This window comes from Globicephala melas, chromosome 15, assembly GCF_963455315.2.
Source record: "Globicephala melas chromosome 15, mGloMel1.2, whole genome shotgun sequence".
In the NCBI taxonomy this organism is placed as follows: Eukaryota; Metazoa; Chordata; class Mammalia; order Artiodactyla; family Delphinidae; genus Globicephala; species Globicephala melas.
Genome location: NC_083328.1, coordinates 75,829,438 through 75,853,717, shown reverse-complemented (window position 1 = coordinate 75,853,717; position 24,280 = coordinate 75,829,438). Strand labels below are relative to the sequence as shown.

The following is a 24,280-nucleotide window of genomic DNA, read 5'->3' as shown; positions in this document are numbered from 1 at the left end:
TGAGTGCAGATTCTCCAACCTAACATAGTGGCCACAGCTCAACAGCTACTTCCGCCCTCTCCTGACTGCCCCTGCTGAGAATGAACTGTCCCTCTTACAAAGCCTCAGAGCATCTAGTTTGTGACACATCTGACATATTGCATCTTTTCCTGTATATATTTATGGGGTGTCATCTCTATAAGACCTTTGTAGGCAGGGACTGTTCATTCATTCTACACTTACTGAGTGCCTGCTATGTGCCAGCCAATGAAGAACGTGTTAGAGAATATAGCAGGGGAAAAAAACCAGTCAGGGTCCTTGTAATGGACATTCTTTGCCTTGAATAGTGAGATGGCATCCTTGTCCTCCTGCATATTTTAAGAGTTCTATTTAGCCTATCAGTTGAGATAAGGACAATCTGCGCCGAAAAATGATTCATAGTGATTCTAATTTAAAGACATAAATATCTCTTTACCAGTTGTATGAATTATACTTTCAGGTCATATTTTACTAAATCTCTTGAGATCACCTGTGATGAGCATTTAAAATAAATTAAAACTTTTAAGTCACAGAGTCATTGTAATTTTGGTGATTGATAACGTGGTGAACCAGGCTTTTTATTTCCCATTAGGTTCTTGGTTTGTTATTAATGAGCCACACCAATATGAAAGAAAATAAAACTTGCGTAAAGGACTAAAATTAAATTTTTCCTCTTTCTGTTACCTTTGAAAAGGCTTCCTGTTTTATTTTTCCTGGGACCTCTCCCCTTTTACAGTTCTATCCTGTAACTGTTTGAAAGAAACTTAAGGTGATTTGAAAATTTAATACATGGAAATTCTGTGAAAATCATTTCTGTACTGCTGCTTCATGCTCTAGAATCATTTCAGTTTTGCAAAATTAAAAATAATTGAATTCATTAAAGTAACTCTAGCTGGATTAAACTATTAATTAAGGCAGAGGGAATTTGGGCCTTTGACGTTGACAAAAGTGATATATTCCTCTGTTCCTGGCCTCTTGGAGTGGAGCAGATTTGCCAGGAAGGTGAATTCTCTACTAAGATTTTTTTTTTTTTTTTTTTTAAGTGCTTAACAGTTTGGGGGCTGTTGATATATTACCATAGAGTCACTCGTTTAAAATTGTCCAAAATGGTCTGGAAATTTGTAAAGGCCTTCAAAGTTGTTCTGTTACATCCAGGACTTGCTCTAGAGGATCCATCCTGTTCAAAGGAATCTTAAACAGTCTTAACAGATGCTTAATATTCATAGTTTTGGCAAAGAGACCCATCAGTGATAAATGTCTCTGATTTTGAACCCAGATTGCCCTGCTGATAAAATTACAAGCAGCCTTATCTGGTTCCATATTCACTACTCTTGTCTTATGTTTTCTAGTAGCCACTTTTTTTTCTAACTTTATTTTTAATTGTGGTAAAATATACATAACATAAAATTAATTTATCATGTTAACCAACCACTTTTAAGTATACAGTTCTGTGACATTAAGTATATTCACATTGTTGTGCAGCAGTTACCACTATCCCATCTCCAGAACTTTCTTCATCTTGCAGAACAGAAACACTCTCCCCTTTAAACAGTAAATCCCCATTCTCTCCTCCCCACCAGCCCTTGGCAACCACCCTTCTACTTCCTGTCTCTATGAATTTCACTACTTTTAGTATCTCGTATGAGTGTAATCATGTAATATTTGTCTTTTTGTGACTGGTTTATTTTGCTTAGCATAATATCTTTGAGGTTTATCCATGTTTTCAGTAGCTACGTTTTTAAAAATAAAATTAATTTTAATTTTTAATCCAATATATCCAAAGTATTGTCATTTTAACATGTAGTCTACTTTTGGAAGGGTATTTATGAGATATTTTGCATTTTTATCATACTAAGTCTTGGAAATCCCAAGTATATTTTATGCTTAAAAGCATATCTCAGATGGAAAAAAAAAAAGCATATCTCAGATGGGCAAAGAAGATGTATAAATGGCCCAAAAGCACATGAAAAGATGCTCAACATCACTAGTCATTAGGGAAATGCTAACTAAAACTACAATGAAAATATTTCTCACACCCATTAAGATGGTTACTGTTAAAAAAAAAAAGTGTTGGTGAGGGTGTGAAGAAACTGGAACTGTACACTGTTGGGAGTGTAAATGGTAGAACCACAGAATTACCATGTGATCCAGCAGCAGTGTCTTGAAGAGATACTTGTACACCCATGGTCATAGCAGTATTATTCACAATAGCTGAAGGCGGAACAAGTGTCCAACAGGTGACTGGATAAATGTGATACATACATAGCATGGAATATTATTCAGCCATACAAGGAAGGGAAATCTGACATGATGCTCCAACTGGATAAACCTTGAAGGCATTGCTAGGTAAAATAAGTAGTCACAAAAGGACAGATACTTTGATTCCACTTATGTGAAGTACTTAGAGTAGTCAGAATCATAGAGGCAAAACGGAGTGGTGGTTGCCAGGTGCAGATGGGTGGGGAGAAATGGGGAGTTACTGTTCAATGGAGATAAAGTTTCAGTTTTGCAAGGTGAAAAGAGTTGTGGAGATGGATGGCGGTGAGGGTAGCACAATAAAAGGTTAAAGCACCTCAATTCAGTTCAGACTAGCCACATTTTAAGGGCCTCATAGCCATTTGTGGCTAGTATCTGCCGTATTGGAAAGCATAGTTCTTAAAAATGAATTTATAAAATTTTCAAGCAACGTTGGTTTTCTTGCTGCTTGAGTAAATACTGAAATACATCTATTCCTTTTGTTGTTTGAGAAAAATTATGCATGCATAAAATCTGGAAGGATAAGTATACCCCAGTATTTACTATTGTCTTTGGGTAAAATTATTTGTGTTCTTTGCCTTATCTACATCTTGTAATCTTATACTAGGCCTAATTGCTTTTTTTTTTTAACAGCTTAAGATATCTTTCGTATACCATACAATTCACCCATTTAAAGTGTATAATTCAATGTTTTCTAATATATTCAGGGTTGTGCACCTATCACCACAATTAATTTTAGAATATTTTCTTCACAAAGAACCCAGTACCCCTTGGCAATCACCCTCTATTCCCCCCGCCTATTTCCACCAGCCCTAGGCAACTTTAATCTCCTTTCTGTCTCTGAGATTTGCCTATTCTAGATATTTCATATAAACAGAATCATACAATAAGTAGCCTTTTGTGACTGACTTTTTTCACTTGGCATAATATTTTCAGGGTTCATCATGTTGGAGCATATATCGGTATTTCACTCCTTTTTATGGCTGAATCATATCCCATTGTATCAATACCATGTTTTACTTAACCATTTATTAGTTGATGGAGATTTGGGTTGATTTTCCTTCTCGGATATTATGAAGACTGCTGAGAACATACGTGTACAAGCTTTTGTGTGGGCATATGTTTTCATTTCTCAATTGCTTTTGTAACAAGAATGAACGGAATTTGGCAGGGGAAAGGAGACTAAGAGGTAGTTAGTTGAGAGCCGACTAGTCTCCTGCCTACCCCTGCCCTTTAGAAAAGGAAAAAAGATGACGAAAGCCTCTGCTTTTCCCAAGCAATTTTCAGAAGACTGTGCTTTGAGTATTGATAATGGATAACTGGTCCATTATCAATAGGAGAGACAGGATATATCTGGTTTTTGAAAGGGTATTGTTTTATTGAAGGATTCTAAAATTGTGGTTTTCATTTTGCAAGATATTACCATTACAGGGACTTACTTCCCTGGCCGTCCAGTGGTTAAGACTCCTTGCTTCTACTACAGGGGGCATGGGTTTGATCCCTGGTTGGGGAACTAAGATCCCACATACCCGCACGGTGTAGCAAAAAAATTTAAAAAAAAAATTTTTTTTTAATTAAAAAAATATATATATATATTACCATTACAGTTTGGATAGAAAGATATCCGTCAGATGTGACCATCTAGTGACTGTTGGCATCCACGGTGATGTTAAAAGCGCTTTAGGGCAAGTGGTCTCAGAGCTGAGTTCATGTTTCACTTCTTTGGATGTGATGGGACCATCTGACCTGAGATATGTGTGTGTATTCTTTTTTTTTTTCTTTCGGTACGCGGGCCTCTCATTGCTGTGGCCTCCCCCCCCTGCAGAGCACAGGCTCCGGACGCGCAGGCTCAGCGGCCATGGCCCACGGGCCCAGCCGCTCCATGGCATGCGGGATCCTCCTGGACCGGGGCACAAACCCGTGTCCCCTGCATCGGCAGGCGGACCCCCAATCACTGTGCCACCAGGGAAGCCCTGTGTGTGCATTCTTAATCTCCGTATCTCCACTTGAGCTGGTTTGGCTGAATTATTTATGGTTATTTCAACCTTGGGTATTAAAGTTCTGGCACTTTCAGATGTGTGTATATAACATGCTGTTGTTTACTTTTAATTAATGTCAGAGATCAGAGCTTCATCTGCATGGGTAATGGGAAGAACACTGCATTCTAGGTCTGAAGATGACCTTGAGACCCAGCTCTGTCATTGACATGCTCATCACCCTTAAGCCAGTTGCTTCACCTCAGTTGCTAATCTGTAAAATGAGAAGAGTTTAGATTAGGCAAAACCCTAGGTTCTTTTCAGTGATTCAAAGTGCTGCTTTTTCATAACTGATTTTAGTTGGAATATGAATCTCAATCTCTTGTCTCCTAAGGCGTGTACTTTGTTCTTCATTTGGGAATTAGAATGTTCATGCCCCTTCAATTGAGAAGATACTTAAAGACTGTTGATAGTTATTTCTCTTCTAATCAGACATGGATTCAGAATAGCATATCTTTCTCATCAGCTAAACCAGCTAATGCTGAAAAAGGCAGCACATATGCAAAAAAAAAAAAAAAGGATTGACTGTAGTTATATGTGTAAAGTGGCTGCCACCAACACAAATGCACCTTTTAGGAGCATTAATTTAAAAATAATATCCAGAATTAGAGAAGTGTTGTCCCACTTGACCTGATTATGTCACATCTGGAATAACAGTTTATTCAGGGCACCACAGAGATTGACCAACTGGAGTCTGTTCATTGGAGACTGGCGTAGGCGATAACAGAAGGAATGGTGAAAAGAACTGAGCATGGTTAACTTGGAGAAGGGGAAGTCTTGAGAGGGAAGGAGGAAGTGTCTTAAAAACTTGAGAGGCTGTTAGGTGGCTATGTAATTAGACGTCTGTAGCTGAACTGAGAGTTGTGGGCAGGTTACAGAGCATTGTAAAGAGTAAACTTGTGAACAGAGCTGTCCAGTGTGGGACAAGATGCCTGGTGGGGTTTGTGCTTCCCTCACAAAGTAATCAGGCAGAGAGTCTCTTAGAGCAGGATTGTTTGTGGAAAGGATTCACACATTGTTCATAGAAAGTGGCCAAAAGTATTACTGTGATAAAACATTTTTGTACAGGATGCTGTATTTAGATGAATACACTCATTTTGCCTTGCGTAAATATAGTCTACCTACCAAAGAAATAGTTACGAAAACTTTTTTCTTTTTCTTTTCTTTTACATCTTTATTGGAGTATATTGCTTTACAATGGTATGTTAGTTTCTGCTTTATAACAAAGTGAATCAGTGATACATATGTTCCCATATCTCTTCCCTCTTGCCTCTCCCTCCCTCCCACCCTACGAAAACTTAATTTTAAGGAATTTAATAATTGATTTGGTTAAACACTTGAAGAAAACCTTTTTTTTCTGAAGTGGAGGCAGTTTTATATTTGACACTTACTCAGTTAATTGGGTTTCTTTTATTACCAAACTGAAAGAATAGTAAAAAATTAATGCAGTTAGTAGTTAAGAACAGAAGAAAAATTAGTTACATTTCCTGCCTGCTTCTTATCTTTATTAACAGTGTTCTAATATGATTATCCTAAGCAACATAATTGATGTTCATTATTTAAATTTAGCTTTTGGTGCAAGTATGTCTTCATTGGCAAAGTAGTTTCTCTTTCTAATCCTTCTCGGCTTTCCAAATACTCCCTTTTTAAGCCTCAACACTACTGAACATTTTCTGGTGAGATGGAAGAGAGGGAAGACTAAAACTTTGCTTTTTTACCTCTGTCATGCTGCACAGTTTTATCTGCTAATCCAGAAGAGCATTCTGCCCCTGGATAGTCAGACAGTTCCTTGTTTCGTGGTATTTGGGATTGAGGAAGAGAGAAAAAGGAGGAGACCGAGCTGCCTTTATGTGAAGAGCCGAGCCTGTGGCATCCAGAAGGTCTTTTGCCAAACCTTATAGGAAATTGAAAGATAAGCTGCTTCTGTTCAGGACTGTGTTTTAGAAAAAGATTGAGTAGGGTGATTGCTTCCAGACTGAATGTAGGCTCTAGGGTCTCGATGTGTTCACTCATCGGAGGGTGGTTCTAGAAAGACTTTACAAGGTTCATTTTTTTTCAAATACAAATATTACATAAAGCTTTTTACATCTGGTTTAATTTAAATGTAGGGCTAGTGACATCCTGAAAAGCAAATAAGGTGTCTGTGTTCACCACTTTGGATCCCAGAATAGTCAGGAAAGATAAACACTTGCTGGTTATAAAAAGAAAGTGTTTTACAGTGACCACACTTTTTTTTTTACTCAGTGAGTGATATTGACAGGTATTAAATATGTTGTTGAGGGGGTAGCAGGAGGAGAAAACAGCAGAAATATGGGAATGATTTTTTTCCTTCTGCCTAAATAGTTTTTAACTTAATGGGTTCAAAATCCACAGAGATATCACAGATTTTTTTAAGTGCCATCATGGGTAGCAATGAAGTAACTGATGCTTTGATTCTCTTCGTGAGAATCTTCTTAAAATGCCTGTGTCTCTTAGAAAATAGCATAACTTAATATTTTTAGTTAGATCAGTGATTTATAGAAACTTCAAATATCTGACTCTTAAACCCCAGTGTGGATTATATAAATATGTGCACCAGCATTAAGTGGAGTATTGTTTTAAGGATTTAGGATCTGAATTTCTTACATATTAATTTGGGTTGATGATGTACCAAAAATGAAATTGTTTATATTGTAATAGTTTGAAAGTCTTCCTAATTTATTAACTTAGAAAATATTGCTGCCTTTTTTCTTCACTAGTAATGGCATCATTTCCAGCCTTTGATTCCCCCCCGCCCCCTACCAAAAAGGTATTTCCAGAGAGGCTGTATCTTTCTTCACAGCTTTAATGTAGAAATGTTTAAAAAAACAACAGAGTATAAACTACGTTCTAATCCTTAGGCTTACTGTGGGCTTCCTATAACCATATTCTGATCAAACTGTAATTTAGGGGAGATTTTCAGTGAACTGTTGGAATTCTGCTGTAGCCATCAAACATCATGCTTTGGTTGACTGTCCGCTAGGTCCAGATTCTACATTTCAGTAGTCTGCCACCTTGGCATAAATTTGTATTATGAGCTTAGTTTAGACAAGTAACTATTTCAAGGAGATACTTGGAAACGGAGAACTTTTCCTTCTTCCTCTTTCCATCAACCTGACCCCCTCCCTCCACTTTTTATCTTTTTTATATTTCAACTAAGATTTCTTTAAAAACAAGGATTTCACCCCTTTTAAGGTCAGGTGGGGTGGTGGAAACCACTGGTTTAGTCTAAGTAACTTGTGTTTAGGTTTTAGCAGGAAGAAGTATCTATCCTGGTCTAGCTCTCAGTACAGTGTTAGAAATGTTTTTTTCTATGAAAATTCTAGATTTGCATTCACAGTATAATTGATGCAGTAGTTGTCATTCTGGTATATGTTCAAATTTCAGTTCCCAAATATTAGAAAGTAGCAGGGTTATGCCTGCAGGTGATGGAAACTAGGACACACCATCATATTTACTGGCATGTTAAATTAGCACCATATGTTCTTATTAGGAACTTGAAACATACAAGAATGCACGTAAAAATATGAAGAATTTGTATACTGGAAAATGCCACGCTAGATCCATACTTGGAGTCGTTTAAAATATAATCTGTAGAAGTTTGATTTGGAGGCTTTTTTTTTTTCTCCTGGCTTGATTATCTGTGCCTAGTCAAAGGTTTAAGATTGGGTTTTATGGGGGTTATTTTTGTTGTTTTGTTTTTACTTTCTGATGGCACAGTTATAAATACTTCTGCCCCTAAAAACAGGGACTAAATGATGCCATCCTTGATATGGTGGCTTTGCAGAGGAACTGCGATACACAGACAAGCCCCATTGACTGTTGGTACATTAGGTCCTGCAAATCTTGCCTTAAGCCTGCTAAACTAGTCCTCTCATCTGTTGGGTTCCCCTCCATCTTCCTGACCCAGATGAGCCTGAGTACAGCCCCTGACTAGATCCAAGCCTTTTGGCAGAGCTCTGGTTTCATAAATGATTATAATTACGTTTCTCAGTTAATGACCTCTTTGCCTAAATGAAGTTCACAGTCATTGATGTTGTATCATCATCCTTGTACAGTCCTCTTATACAGAGTTGGCCTGTAGATATTTCCTCGTGAGATAGGTTCTCTTGGCCTTTATTTACCCTCTTTGTACTTGGTGTAAAGGAGTACTTTTGCTTTTCGTATTTGGTGAGAAAAGAGGTACATGTATTTGATCAGTCTTACGTATTGTTATAATTTATATGGTTTTAAGTCATCATGGCTACAGATCTCAGATTTTCATTTCAGCCATCTGACTCTTGCTTTCTGAGGAAGGAATTGCTTTCTGAGTGGGAATTTGGCCGGGATTATTGGTAAAACTTTAATGTTTTGGCCCTAATTAGTAGGTGTGGGTATAATTTGCAGATTGATAAGGAGTGTGGCTGAATTATTCAACAGTGAATTTAAATCATTCTCAAAAATAAATAATTTAAGTCTAGTTCATCATATGCTTAACCAAAAGTTACTTAACTTCAGTTAATAAATCGCAGATGTTAACTCCATTATTAATGGGTTTGAGCTTTCCCCAAAATCTTTTAGAATTTACAAAATGTTTTACTCTTTCCATACAGTGTTTTTGATTAATGAAACGATGGGCCAACGCCTCTTTCAGAATAACTGTATCTCCCTGACAAATTCCTATTCTTCCTATTAGTCCCAGTTCACAAGAATAATTATTTTGCATAAAATTCCCCATCTTCCCTTACTTATTCGCTTCACTTCTTCTCTGTCCCACTACCCAGTGGGTCTACCAGAACTTTTGGTTGCAAGTAACATGAACCAAAACTTAAGCAAAATTGCTCATGTGTTTTTGTTCTTGTTCATGAAAAGTTTGGGGGAGGGATGGTTCAAGGGGGCTATCTTTCAGGCACAGCTAGATTGAGGACCTTAAGCAGTATCAACAGGAGTGTTTCCCTTTCTGTGCTTTTCGCATCGTCACTGTCCGCCCTGTTTGGGGCACATGTCCAGGTTTGTACTAACCAGTGTCTGCAGAGATAGAACACTAATTGGTTAACCTGTGTCGTATGCACGGTGGAGGAAGGGCCTCTTAACTGACAGCACCTCCACTGCGGCAGGAGTGGCTCCAAGAGGAAGTTGGGCAGGGAGAAGCAAGCATCTTTACTCCAGTGACCCAGTGCCTGCTGTATACCCCAGAAGCGATGGACTGTTGAAGGGGAAGAGCTGTGTCCTGTTCAGCTTTGTGTTTCTAGCACATTAATGGGCAGGGTGCTCCAAAAATGATTGATGAACAGTGGTTTCGTTCTATTAATTTGGATGTTTTTCCCTTTTTTATGCCATGAGCTGAGAAATTTATGGTTTGGCTGAAGGGAGCTCTCCTTGGTATTGGGAAATGGTGCTGACCTCGTCAAAATGGCCATCCTGATAGCCAGGGAGGCTCAAGAGAAAGGTTTAGCCACTGGGGACAAATGTGGAAAGTAATCCCACCCTTCTGCATTCCTTTCAATGCCCATCTCTAGACAGTTTTTGACATTATTGTAAGACATCTTCCTCCCTAAGAGTAAGGATTGTAAGAATTTGTTTTCATCTCTTCCTATTCAAAAGTGAGGAACGCCCCTTAATCTCAGGCAGTCAACTTCCTATTTACTCTGTCCTTACCCCTCAGTTAACAGAGTAAATAGAAAGGTATGGGCCCCAAGAATCAGATAGATAACATCAATGAACCCTGAAGGCAGCTGTTGATTTGAAGTTGTTTCTTAACAGCAGGTGATGGGCTGAAAAACAACAACAACAACAACAACATAGGGCCCTTGAGTTCTTTTTCTTATCACCCATGATTCTAACATTAACTGGTAAGAATTTGTTGGAGACTTTCTTAGAAGGAACGTTTGGCTTGTTACAGGCATAGAAAAGCTTAAGAAATAGACACAGGAAATGGAGGATGGGAGTAGGAGGGAGCCTTCTTTGCTTATTATATTCCTATACTACATACCTGCTTTATATACTGAGAGAAGTGTTTTATTTAATAAGCGAAAAACCAGAAGAATCTCTAAGTGCTTTTGAGGATGCCAACACATATGAATGTGTTATTCTAGCTCCAGATGGACAAAATCTTGGAAATGGCCTCCGCAGAGGGTACCTCCATCTGGGGAAAGGGGCAGATGATAGAATTCCCAAGGTCATTAGAAATGTCAGAAATCTGCTTATGAAGACAGTTATAACCTTAACTCAGAATATTCTACATTTTTCAGTGTAAACTTTTTCTCTCTTTTTTTTTTCTTGGCCGCACTGCACGGCATGCGGGATCTTAGTTCCCCAACGAGGGATCGAACCCGCACCCCCCTGCAGCAGAAACGTGGATTCTTAACTACTGGACTGCCAGGGAAGTCCTGATGTAAACTTTAACTTGGATTCCTCCTAGCTAATCATAGAACAAATAACTTTTTTGTAGCATTTTCCAATAAGCAATGTAACTTTTATTTATAAACCTGTTTAATTCAACTCAAATAAGTAAACTTAAGATTTATTCTATTGCTGAAATATCACTGTCTATAAATAAGTTTTTTGTAACTAAGCTCCCTTAGAGCATATTCTTACTTTTTCAGAACCGTAGGTGGATAAATTGGGTACAACGAAGCAGCGAGGTGCTTCACTTGGAGGTCTTGAAACAACTTTGTTAGCTGTGGGTGGGCACTTAGAACACCTGGTATTTTCCATAGGAAACTGGGTTTTCCTTTATCCTGAGCTGCAGTTTGGCTCCCTAGGATGTTTTCTGTAGGGCGGGGCGGGGGGGGGCGGCATTTCCAAATCTGTGTGTGTGTGTTTTGCTGTGCTTATCCAGGAGGCAGGGAAAGCCAGAAAGGGCTGCCTCTGGGGTACGTCTGTGCTCTGAAGTGAAACAGGATTCACATGGGATGTTCCAGAAGAACTGGATTTTGGCCCGTGGAGAGTTGATAAAATGAATGGAGAAACAAAATGTCTCTTTTCAGAATTGGGTGTTTATGGACATTCATTTTGATGCCTGGTCTCTTCAGAATTAGCCTGTAACACTTCCTGTATTTCTGGAACACTCTTCTTGTATTTCTGAAACATTTTTCTATCAGGTGGTTCTCTCTAAATGACCTAGTTTGTGCGAACCTAGATTTTTCTTTTTAATCAGTTTATTAAGCAACTGATTTTTTTTTAAACCATCAAAAAGATGGTTCAGAACAATTTAGGAATAAAATTTCCACAAGGAATAATGGATTTGGCCTTGAACGCACACTAATTTGTATCAGAACTGACTTCTAAGTCTGTTAGCTAAATGATACACAGATTATTAGATGGCAGAGTGCAGAGGATACCATAGTCATGCTTCATAACTAGGAGTTCCATCCTGAGGGTGTGTTTTGCAGTGAACTGCATTCATCTTTTGGCCTCAGGTATACGAAGTTCTGGTAACATATTGAGATTTAGAATTTCTAGAAGTTGCTGGGACATTTTGGTACGCTTCATTTTTTTTTTCCATTTTTCATAGTTAATATTGATGTTTGGATTTGAATAATAAGTGAGGTAACATGATATCTTATTACATGTGTATTAGTTGACTTTATGATTGTGGTTTACAGATGGTAGTGGTATTATAGAGTGACAGCCTTGATTAATTAGAAAACCAGATTTTCATGTATTGAATACTAAATTTTAAATCCAGATGCATTGGCTTTTGTTTCTGCCTGTTTTTGATTTTTAGAACTACTTTATATCTTGCAAAATTCATTTGGATTATTAAGTCGATGATTAGTTTTTACACTATTTTGTAGGAAACATTTATGGTCACATTGGAAGCCATACAAATTCTCAGCTGCCCAAGTTTTATTAATTTTATTTTCTTAACCTTTGTTTTTAAGGAACTTGGGAAAGTGGGTCTAAATTTCTTCTTTAATGTATTGGGTCATTTAAATAATTTTTCAATTCCCTCATACACACATAAGCTTTTCATTTTTCAAAAGGGACCCCCCCCAAAGTCTGTAACAGTTATTATTTGCTCTGGTGCTGAGTGCCCAGCTTTCCCCGTCTCAGCATTCATTCCGTGGCATTAGTGAGTGCCTTTGTCCAGGTGTGGTGCTGGCTGGGGGGCAAGTTACACAGCCATTCTTGTCTTTCGTTTGGGTGGTGTGCAGAAACTTACGGTTACCACAGCAATACGAAGGGTAGCTCCCAGACAACAGAAACTTATTTCCCCTGGCACTCAAAATTATGTGGTAATGATGCTGAAATGGTGAACATTTTTCTGTTCTCAGAGGTTCAGCATCACAAGGAGAAAAGCACTCACACTTGATTTTGAAGTAATCGGTTGGTATATAAACCTCATTCTCAACTTTAAATAAGCTCATCACCAAACTAGTTTTTTAAAAGTCTAATCAGAATTGTGCCACATTAGATTCATGTTACCTGTGATATAAAATGTCCTGTTAAAAATAGAAAAGATCAGAGAGTACTTATTTTGCCTGCCTGCTCTAAGTATTCAGAACATGCTGGATAAGGATATCTATTCACCTTTTTTGTCAAGACTGGGCCAGGGTTTGTGATCCTACCATCAGTGGAATTAGTAAATATCACAAGTTGTACATGTTTTGACTTGACTTAAATTTTTTTTTCCAATAGAAACTATGTTCCAACTTCCTGTCAACAATCTTGGCAGTTTAAGAAAAGCCCGGAAAACTGTGAAAAAAATACTTAGTGACATTGGGTTGGAATACTGTAAAGAACACATAGAAGTAAGTAGCATGTCATTTTTTTAATTTTAACATGACTCAGCTTCTGATCCATTACTTTGTGTCAGTGGCCAGGATCGTTAATTCTTTGGGGTGATTCTGTATTTTAACTGCAGCGTTAGCTTTGCCTGAGCTTTCTCAAGTAGCCTAACTTGTTCCCTTCTCCCTAAAATGGGCTCTTTCATCTTTGCATCCTGGAGCAAAAGCAGTTACCACTGAGGACGTACCACATCAGTCATTTTTTACTAGGTGCTTTAAAATGGTCTCTAAATTCAAATCCTTAAAACAACCCCTAGGGGATATAGGAATTCTTATCTCCAATTTACAGATGAAGAACCAGTAAAGAAATAGGTCCACCTCACAGCTGAGCATGTGGCAGGGTCTGTCTGTGAGACTCCAGAGCCTGTTCTCATTCTGATATGCCTGAATGTTCTGATTGACCTTCTGATTGTTGAGGCGTGGTGGTTTGGGTGCTTGTTGTCTCTTTCCTTGGGATTTGAGCATTTGTTGGCCCTTTTGACCCATCGTAGACTATTATCTTCCCCTAGGTAACAGTTTGGACTTCACAAACTGTTTTTCTAGCCTTTTTATTCTATGAGCTTTATTAACAGCCCTGTGGGATAGCCAGTGTAGTGGTCTCCTCTTCTAGATCTCATTACTCCAGGTCTTGTGGTTAGTTGATCAACAACCTCTGATTGGAAAGAAATGTTTAAAGCTATTTTCCCCACTAGCCTTTTAAGTTCCAGCTGGCCAGGGACCTTAACTACCTTGTCCATGTTTGTATCCTCAGCACTTAGCACAGTGCTGGGCACGTAATAGGCACTCAGTAAATGTTTGGATGGAATTGAAAGTAAAAAAGCAATTTCCTTCATGCAACAGGTTTTCTTTTCCTGGTTCCTATTAATCCTACTTTAGGGGTATATCATGAAGACTGAAGCTTCTCAAAATTGGATTTCTCTAGTTATGTCGTCCCTGGTGTGGCAGTTCAGTCCCTCAGTTTCAGGTAGATCTGCCTGATGAAACAGTCCATTTACTTCCCATGCGGTGGGGTAATCTTCACAAGAATAAATAATGCAAATGTTAAAGGTACCTTTTCTATCCTGCATTTGATTTGTTCCTCCCATTATTGCGCCCACTACATACTCTGGAATATATGTGTACTTGATTTTCCACGCTGAACTGTGACCCTTTTAGGAACAAGAGGAATTTTACCATAAAACTCTTTATGTTCCTGTCTCAGGGTGGAGGGGATCAAATTTTTACACAAGAGTGTAAATTTAACATAATACTACTTGCTTTCTTTGAATAGCTTTCCTCCTTTTGGGGTTCAGAAATCCTGAGTTTTCGTTCCAGTCCAATCCCACCCCACCCCCATCTCCCACAAAAGACTTTTCTTGCACAGAACCAGAATATCTCATCTGTAGCACTATAAGTGAATGTTGCTCTCTTACACTCCATTCTAATATTACAACTGATGAGTTATATAGTACTCTTACGAAGGGTGCTTTGGTATTAATATGTGGCTGAATTTTTTACTTACTTAGTTAGAACTTCCAGTGGTTTCTTTGGAAACCTGGTGACCATCAGGGGAATGATTAGTTGACATAAAAAGTTCAGTGTAACATCCATATGCCCTTTTGTATTTCCTAGAGCTTTATCGATCCTAGATCCTAGTTGAGTTCTCGGTGGTGTCGATTTTCCTATGCATCTCCCCAACCCTAGTTAGAGATAGGATTTATATGTAAAGTTGAGCTAGAGTTGATACAATGTTTTTGAAACTTCTTTCACTGTTTTCTAGGATTTTAAACAGTTTGAACCTAATGACTTTTATTTGAAAAACACTACATGGGAGGATGTAGGACTGTGGGACCCTTCACTTACAAAAAACCAGGTAAGTGGCACAGGAGACTTCCCCAGTTCTATTCAGTTCTATTTTTCATGGTACTGCATTGTTGTAGGCAACAACCTAACGTGGGAAGTGTTGAAACTGATTGTTTCATATATTCCTAAGAGGTAGGGAAAATTAGGAAGAACTTTTGGTCTTTTTTTTGTCATTGTACTGAAACTTCAAGTGTAAGAAGAATAGGAAAGTTTGTTACTTAAAAGTTGTGAAGCCCACTATATACCAGCATTCCCCTCTCCTCCCCTAACCCCTGTCAAAAGTTTTTTGGTTCTAATTCTAAAATGTTCCCTCCAGCATTCTGTTCACCTAGGGTATCCATCATTTTTCTGTGTTGCAATCCTTGTTTTTTCTAGAGAAGTGAAGACAGGGCTCTTGCCTCCATTACGTTTTCTTATTCATCTGTGTTGTCACCCAACCTCTCCGGGTAGCCTAAGCCAGCACATGGGGGATGGGACAGATGGCTCTGTAGGATGGCAGAGTGGTGCAGCTTAATTTTTACAAATTGGAATTAAAAACAGTATTAGGTAATCAAGGGCACCAGCTATGCCGGCAAATATCAATAGGTGATGATATAACAAAAATGAAGTTATAGGTGATTTTTTTTCCACAGGGAGAAGTGATTATCAATTCAAACTGTACCACTGTTTATTTCAAGTGATTGTAGTAATTCTGGATTATTGATCTGTTCGTCTGTTGGAACATACTTGGCAGGGAATCAGTACTTTTAAAATCCACCTCAGAAATTTGATAATATAGTCATATGTTTCTTTCTTAGAAATACCCCAAGAAAGGGTATTAACCAGCAGTCTTAAAATATGAAAGCTTTCCAGTGGGACACATCACTTAGTTAATTCAGTTTTACAAATACTAAAAAAGGGTTGAGCTTAAAGGAAAACCAGAGTATTTCATTTTGGTTTGAATTGGTATCTGAAACAAGGTAGGTTTCTTAGGTTTCTAGGGGAAAAAAGATCACCTCTCACCAAACTTGTGTTTCACCTATCTTCAAAGGACCAACTGCACAGATGTTAATGAGCATGGTTCTGTAAGTTGCTCTTTGATACCACTATATTCTGCAGTGCTTTACTTTTTTATTGGCTTTTTAACACCTTGCTTTCCTCACAGTCCGTAGGAAATTTTTATTTAATTTCTTAATTTGAATCAAAGCAGCTGTCACTTCATTACTTCTTTTGAAGCTGCTCTTAAGAAGGAACAGCATGGCTTGTAGAAGAAAGCCGACTTTTCAAATCATTAGTTTTTTGATCTCCGTGAAAACTGAATACTATACTTTGATCAGAGGGGGGAAATGTTTTGAGATTTTTGAAGATGAGCCTTTTTCTCTATGAAAATTTTTCCATGATGGGGAGGATCAAAGGTGTGTCTTTATATCATATGCCTAATTGCACTACAGCACTCTGGGCCCTGAGTTTTACTATATAGTGAATCTGAAGCCTTCAGCAACTTACCAGTTCACAGAGTAATTGTAGTGATTTCACCTAGCTTATTCTTATCCTTTCTAACTAAAATGTTTATCTTGAAGCCGTTTGTCTTTGGTTTCTCTAAAACTAATGAGCAAATGTGACTGGTCTTTTCTGAAAACACTGAGGAAGAACTTTGAATGGAGTTTTTATTTACACTGTGATGCCAAAACAAGTGTTTCGTTTAAAACAGCTTTCTCATTTGAATATTTTATAAATTTATTTTGCATTTTGCAAAAGGAAAAAATGATACTCAAATCTCAGTGCATTATAGAGTTTCAGTTCTAAAAATAGCATTATGTCTCTTAAAGACTGTCGGTGGGGGGCTTCCCTGGTGGTGCAGTGGTTGAGAGTCTGCCTGCCGATGTATAGGGGACCGCGGGTTCGTGCCCCGGTCCGGGAGGATCCCACATGCCGTGGAGCGGCTGGGCCCGTGAGCCATGGCCGCTGGGCCTGCATGTCCGGAGCCTGTGCTCTGCAGCGGGAGAGGCCACAATGGTCAGAGGCCCACGTACCGCAAAAAAAAAAAAACAAAAAAGACTGTCTGGGGGAAAATAGCCTAAAACCTGTTACTGCTTATCTGAAGTGGCATTCTGATTCCAGTTTTTGTCTTTTCTTTAGGACTATCGGACAAAACCTTTTTGCTGCAGTGCTTGCCCATTTTCTTCAAAATTTTTCTCTGCCTACAAAAGTCATTTCCGGAATGTCCATAGTGAAGACTTTGAAAATAGGATTCTCCTTAATTGCCCCTACTGTACCTTCAATGCAGACAAAAAGACTTTGGAAACACACATTAAAATATTTCATGCTCCAAACGCCAGCGCACCAAGTAGCAGCCTCAGCACTTTCAAAGATAAAAGCAAAAGCGATGGCCTTAAACCTAAGCAGGCTGACAGTGTAGAGCAAGCTGTTTATTACTGTAAGAAGTGCACTTACCGAGATCCTCTTTATGAAATAGTTAGGAAGCACATTTACAGGGAACATTTTCAGCATGTGGCAGCACCTTACATAGCAAAGGCAGGAGAAAAATCACTCAATGGTGCAGTCCCCTTAGGCACGAATGCCCGGGAAGAAAGTAGTATTCACTGCAAGCGATGCCTTTTCATGCCAAAGTCCTACGAAGCTTTGGTACAGCATGTCATTGAAGACCATGAACGCATAGGCTATCAGGTCACTGCCATGATTGGGCACACAAATGTGGTGGTTCCCCGATCCAAACCCTTGATGCTGATTGCTCCCAAACCTCAAGACAAGAAGGGCATGGGACTCCAATCAAGAATTGGTTCCCTCGCTTCTGGAAACGTCCGGTCTTTACCATCACAGCAGATGGTGAATCGACTCTCAATACCAAAGCCTAACTTAAATTCTACAGGAGTCAACATGATGTCCAATGTTCACCTACAGCAGAACAACTACGGAGTCAAATCTGTAGGCCAGGGCTATGGCGTTGGTCAGTCAATGAGACTGGGTCTAGGTGGCAACGCACCAGTTTCCATCCCTCAACAGTCTCAGTCTGTGAAGCAGTTACTTCCAAGTGGAAATGGAAGATCTTACGGACTTGGGTCAGAGCAGAGGACCCAGGCACCAGCAAGATACTCGCTGCAGTCTCCAAATGCTTCGTCTCTCTCATCGGGCCAGTTAAAGTCTCCTTCCCTCTCCCAGTCACAGGCATCCAGAGTATTAGGTCAGTCCAGTTCCAAACCTACTGCAGCTGCCACTGGCCCTCCCCCACCCAATACTTCCTCAACTCAGAAGTGGAAAATATGTACAATCTGTAATGAGCTTTTTCCTGAAAATGTCTATAGTGTGCACTTCGAAAAAGAACATAAAGCTGAGAAAGTCCCAGCAGTAGCCAACTACATTATGAAAATACACAATTTTACTAGCAAATGCCTCTACTGTAATCGCTATTTGCCCACAGACACTCTGCTCAACCACATGTTAATTCATGGTCTGTCTTGTCCATATTGCCGTTCAACTTTCAATGATGTGGAAAAGATGGCAGCACACATGCGGATGGTTCACATTGACGAAGAGATGGGACCTAAAACAGACTCTACTCTGAGTTTTGATTTGACATTGCAGCAGGGCAGTCACACTAACATCCATCTCCTTGTAACTACGTACAACCTGAGAGATGCCCCTGCTGAGTCTGTTGCTTACCATGCCCAGAATAACCCTCCAGTCCCCCCAAAGCCTCAGCCAAAAGTTCAGGAAAAGGCAGATGTTCCTGTTAAAAGTTCACCTCAAGCTGCAGTGCCCTATAAAAAGGATGTCGGGAAAACCCTTTGCCCTCTTTGCTTTTCAATCCTAAAAGGACCCATATCTGATGCACTTGCACATCACTTAAGAGAGAGGCACCAGGTTATTCAGACGGTTCACCCAGTGGAGAAAAAGCTTACCTACAAATGCATCCACTGCCTTGGCGTGTATACCAGCAACATGACCGCCTCGACTATCACTCTGCATCTGGTCCACTGCAGGGGTGTTGGAAAGACCCAGAATGGCCAAGATAAGACAAATGCACCCTCTCGGCTTAACCAGTCACCAGGCCTGGCACCTGTGAAGCGCACTTATGAGCAAATGGAATTTCCCTTGCTGAAAAAGCGAAAGTTAGATGATGACAGCGATTCGCCCAGCTTCTTTGAAGAGAAGCCTGAGGAGCCTGTTGTTTTAGCTTTGGACCCCAAGGGTCATGAAGATGATTCCTATGAAGCCAGGAAAAGCTTCCTAACAAAATATTTCAACAAGCAGCCCTATCCCACCAGGAGAGAAATTGAGAAGCTGGCGGCCAGTTTATGGTTGTGGAAGAGTGACATTGCTTCCCATTTTAGTAACAAGAGGAAGAAGTGTGTCCGAGACTGTGAAAAGTATAAGCCTGGTGTGTTACTGGGCTTCAACATGAAAGAATTAAACAAAGTTAAGCATGAGATGGATTTTGATGCTGAGTGGCTATTTGAAAATCATGATGAGAAGGATTCCAGAGTCAATGCTAGTAAAACTGCTGACAAAAAGCTCAACCTTGGGAAGGAAGATGACAGTTCCTCAGACAGTTTTGAAAATTTGGAAGAAGAATCCAATGGAAGTGATAGCCCTTTTGACCCTGTTTTTGAAGTTGAGCCTAAAATCCCTAATGATAACCCAGAGGAACACATACAGAAGGTAATTTCTGAGGATGCTTTAGAGTCTGAGAAGCTAGACCAAAAAGAGGAGGATGGTTCAAAATATGAAACTATTCATTTGACTGAGGAACCAACCAAACTAATGCATGACGCCTCTGATAGTGAGGTGGACCAAGATGACGTTGTTGAGTGGAAAGATGCTGCTTCTCCATCTGAGAGCGGCCCTGGTTCCCAACAGGTGTCAGACTTCGAGGACAACACATGCGAGATGAAAACAGGAACCTGGTCCGATGAGTCTTCCCAGAGTGAAGATGCAAGGAGCAGTAAGCCAGCTGCCAAAAAAAAGGCTACCATGCAAGGTGACAGAGAGCAGTTGAAATGGAAGAATAGTTCCTATGGAAAAGTTGAAGGGTTTTGGTCCAAGGACCAGTCACAATGGAAGAATGCAACTGAAAATGATGAGCGCTTATCCAGCCCACAGATTGAGTGGCAGAATAGCACAATTGACAGTGAGGACGGGGAGCAGTTTGACAACATGACTGATGGAGTAGCCGAGCCCATGCACGGCAGCTTGACCGGAGTTAAACTGAGCAGCCAGCAGGCGTAAGGGCCAGCTTCTCTGGCATTGGTGACAGATGCTGCAGCCTGGAACTCTGTGCTCCTTTCAGTATGACTGCAAAGCTGTATTCTAACTGGTACCGCCTTTTGAGTGCTGGGTCATCAGGCTGTGGGGACATGTGGCCACTCCGATCCACGTGGTTATTTCTAAGTCTATGACACATGATTGGCTGATCTTGCTTTAGAACGTGCTGTGACAGGCACAGTAACTAAATGTGAAAAACCAGTAAGTTGGGGGCTCATGAACGCACACGAGAAAAAGCAGAGGTTTATTTTATCTGCCTTCTCAACATTTCTTTCCCTCTGTAAAATGTTTGGTTGGATGTCCTTGAGAAGCGTTCTCTTGATTCAAACGGTAGTGTAGGGCCAACATACAAGCTACCAGTCCAATGTGTATAGTAGACTTTGGGGAAATTGATCTTTTTTTCATGTATTCATTCTGAATAGTTGAAATGTATATTTGTACAGTCTTTTAGACCTATTCAAGTGATGCTTCTGATATTGTTATTGTGTACCCATCATAGATTTGTTTCTTTTTTTAGTGTTGCCCTTGCTGTGTTAATAAGCGCTGTATCTAGTTGACCTAGCAAAAGCCTGAAACTACGCTAGTGTGGACTTCGGGACAGACTTAGTTTTTGCACATAACCTTGTACAATCTCGCAACAGAGGCCAGCCACATAAGATATATATCTGGACTCTCTTGTATTATAGAATTTTTCTTGTTCTGAATATCCTTGACATTACAGCTGACAAAAACAAAAACTGGTATTTCAGATGTTTCCTGAAATCTTTTAAGCTAAAATCACATGCAAGAATTGACTTTGCAGCTACTAATTTTGACACCTTTTAGATCTGTATGAAAGTGTGTTGTGTTGAAGCAGCAAACCAATGACTGCTGCCTTTTGGATATTTAGTTTTCTCTTTAGTTAAACACCACCCTGGTGTAGTCATTTATACCATCTAATATATGACACACTGTTGTAGTATGTATAATTTTGTGATCTTTATTTCCCTTTGTATTCATTTTAAGCATCTAAATAAATTGCTGTATTGTGCTTAATGTAAATATTTGCTTTATTACACATTACAGTCCTGTGTGTCCATTATGTCTTGTGCCAGTTGATGCCATGGCTCTCTTTCATCAGAGATGGAGGTACAGCCACTGAGGAAACTTGTGGAAGACCAAGATTTGCTGCCGTTGGCATAAAGAATGCTTTCTCTCAAGGCACCTGTTGCAAATTCTTTGGTTTGGTTTTTGTCTTTTTCCCTTTTTACTTGCTAAAATAAACATCCTCGAGTTTTTTCAGTTCCCCTTTTGTTAAGGAGCAGAGCCTGCTTATATATGTAAATGTATCGATAAAAGGATGTAAACAAGTTAGCATTCATTTGCAAGCAGAATCTTAATGCCCTGGTGTTCTTTTGTCTAAATGAAGTAAATGTTAGTTTTCACCTTATAATGGGAACAATTGTACTAAACAGTCAGCTATTCTCTGCTTTTGTTATAACTCTCTGGACCATCTTGCTGTTATGAAAAAGGCTTTGGAGATCACACGTTTGGAGGGCTGTCAAGATACAAGGAGCTGGTATGATGCGTCTACTATGCATGGATTCCCAAGAGCCAACCCCGTACTAAACAGAAAGTTACAAAGAGGCAGAATTAGGCCGATGTTTTTGGCAGTTAGGACAGTGATGGGATGGATGCTCCAATCCATGCAGAGGCTGGTCAGTCACCTCTCAGGGACATTGGCCTTAAGAGTTCTGAAGTGGCTAGTTTCCATGACTTCTGAGACTCTTCCCAGAAGGTTCATCTTGTTAATGCTTTTGCTACACAGGAATAAAGGTTTGACCGACGTTCCCCTAAGATGTAAAGTCGTGCCTCTCAAAAAACAATACAGGAGAAAGCACAAAAATAGACTAGAACCTTTAGGGTGTTCGGGGCTGGCACGGAGCTACTTTAACTCCATTATACAGATTATAAATTCTGTGGACACCAGCTAGCATTTAGGACAGGATGTCCCCAAGTTAAGAGGCTACAGATTACCCAATCAGAAAAACCGGCATTGAGAAGGTCTCTTTCCCTTGAGGACAGTAATACCAGCTGCATTTAAGCCATCTCACATTTGTTTTGAAATTAGACTGCCTAATTAAAAGGTAGGAAGAATTTAGCCTGGGCTTATGAGGCCTACATGGAGTGCTAGTGAGACTTGTGCAAAATAGTGGGGCGGGGTGGGGGGATGTTCCAGGTTGGACATTTGAACAAAGATAGATGAGTATGCTTCCTTCCTGAGGTGGTGTGAATGGGCCTTGTTGGCATATGAGAAGAGTTTAGCCACCTAAGAACTGGAAATAAAGAAGATTTCCAAGTAGAAATGTTGCAGAAGCCCTAAAAGTGTCTCAATAAAAGCCATTTTTAAAAAATGCTGTTGCTACTGTTTGCTTTTGGAATAATCTGGAAATAAAAACTGGCATTCTGCCATCTTCTAATTAGAGAAGGTCTATAACTGTAGATTGAATAATCCTGTAGATTTGCTTTTTAACAAGGAAAAACAAAATTCCAGAGAACTTTTTGCCCTTTCAGTTTCCTGTGGCCATGAGTTTCAGACTCAGATTGAGTAGCACTATGGTTTCTCTCCCTTTTCAGCACCTTGAAGCATTTTCTTGTCCCATCTTTGGTTCCCTGTCATTGAGCAGTACAGGGTCTTCAGCAAACAGCTCTCTGTCCCCTCTTAAATTCCAAGTAAAAAAGGATCTGCCTCCTTTTCTCCCCTGTGGCTGTGTTTCTGTCTGCTCGAAATGCCTACCCACTTGCGAAGACGCACAGTACTTCAGGAGGGGACAAAGTAAGTGCCTGACTCGGAAATGCTCCATCAAGACTGGGCGTGCCCCGCCCGAAACACTTCCCCGGGAGCCATCCAGCTTGCTTTTGCCAAGTGAGTACTGCCACATAGAGGCGTGGTTCCCCACATTGTGGGCTACCAGCACCCAACCTTGAGATGGGAATCCCAAATCACCTCTAGGTGATTCTGTGCCACGCGAGCTGGAGAACCACTTAGCTTGAGTGATGGAAAAATCTACTTTTCACCAGCGAGACTAGGTAGAGCATACTGAATCTGGATTCCACAGAGCAGCCGGTCAGCCTTCTGCCCCTCCCTTAGGCAATGATCTTTTCAAGCCATTGTGACCCTTAACTGCCAACCCACCCTGTAGCTCACTGGCCTGGCACCAGTAGCAGGCAGGTTTCACCAAAGTGTCATGTAGGAACATTTCAAACTCCTAAACCCCCAGAGGACTGAAAACAAAAGGAAGAGGCTGCTCTCACCATTCTGAAATGCATTCCAACATACCAGTTATTAACTGGCCACCATGATGTACGTGGTCTAGGGAAATACTCAGCTGAGAGAAACTAGACAGTCAAGTTAGAAAAAAAAGGTGTTTTCTGCCAACTACTACTAGAAGGCTAGCTCAAAAACGGATCCAAACTTGGATCACCGTTTGGTAATTTTTTGCATCCTGCTACTTCCCATCAACTTACTCCACTTTAAAAAGTTAACTTTAACATTCACTATAACAAATCCTAGTGGAATTACAGCTTAATGGAGTTGTGTTCAAAAATTGGCATATAAGGCAAAAACTGCATGTATCCTGAAAATCCTTAAGTCATGATTTCAAAGTGCTCCAGCTAAGAGGACACAGGAGGGAAAGTCCATAGTCATTTCCAGGACACATTCTCTGGTTTTTTCCAGCTACGTACAGTGTTATCAGTATACCTTAGAAAGGTGCGAGGCCATTTAAACCTAAACTGGTTTTTGCAATAAAAATCTTGCTGTACCTTTATGAATGTCTTATTACCAAGTGAAGCAAAATGGATAGCCTAATAAGCAAATTGTTCAACTTTTGGGAACTGATAGAGCAAGAGGCTAGAAATAAAAGGGCTTTTCCAATGCATTTGATGTCAGCGCCATACTGGCTGCCATCTAGAATGGAGCAGAATGTGACAGCTGTGTACATGGGGCAGCCATCTGGGAATCTAAAAATTAAAAGACCTTGCCTTGGGGACCATTGGCGAAAAGATCACTGCACGACTTGCTGGTGGGCTGCAACT

General features: G+C 39.9%; 1 protein-coding gene across 2 annotated transcripts in view; it reads left to right on the top strand.

The window, feature by feature from the left end:
* Nucleotides 1-21,238, top strand: part of ADNP (activity dependent neuroprotector homeobox) — a 30,099-nt gene extending 8,861 nt beyond the window's left edge. For both annotated transcript variants that reach the window (XM_030839095.2, XM_030839093.2), the window contains exons 2-4: nt 12,951-13,063; nt 14,859-14,951; nt 17,060-21,238. In XM_030839095.2, coding sequence (XP_030694955.1) covers nt 12,956-13,063; nt 14,859-14,951; nt 17,060-20,167 — 3,309 coding nt within the window. In that variant the 5' untranslated portion in view covers nt 12,951-12,955 and the 3' untranslated portion in view covers nt 20,168-21,238. The remainder of the gene's footprint in view (nt 1-12,950; nt 13,064-14,858; nt 14,952-17,059) is intronic.
* Nucleotides 21,239-24,280: the final 3,042 nt, after the last annotated feature.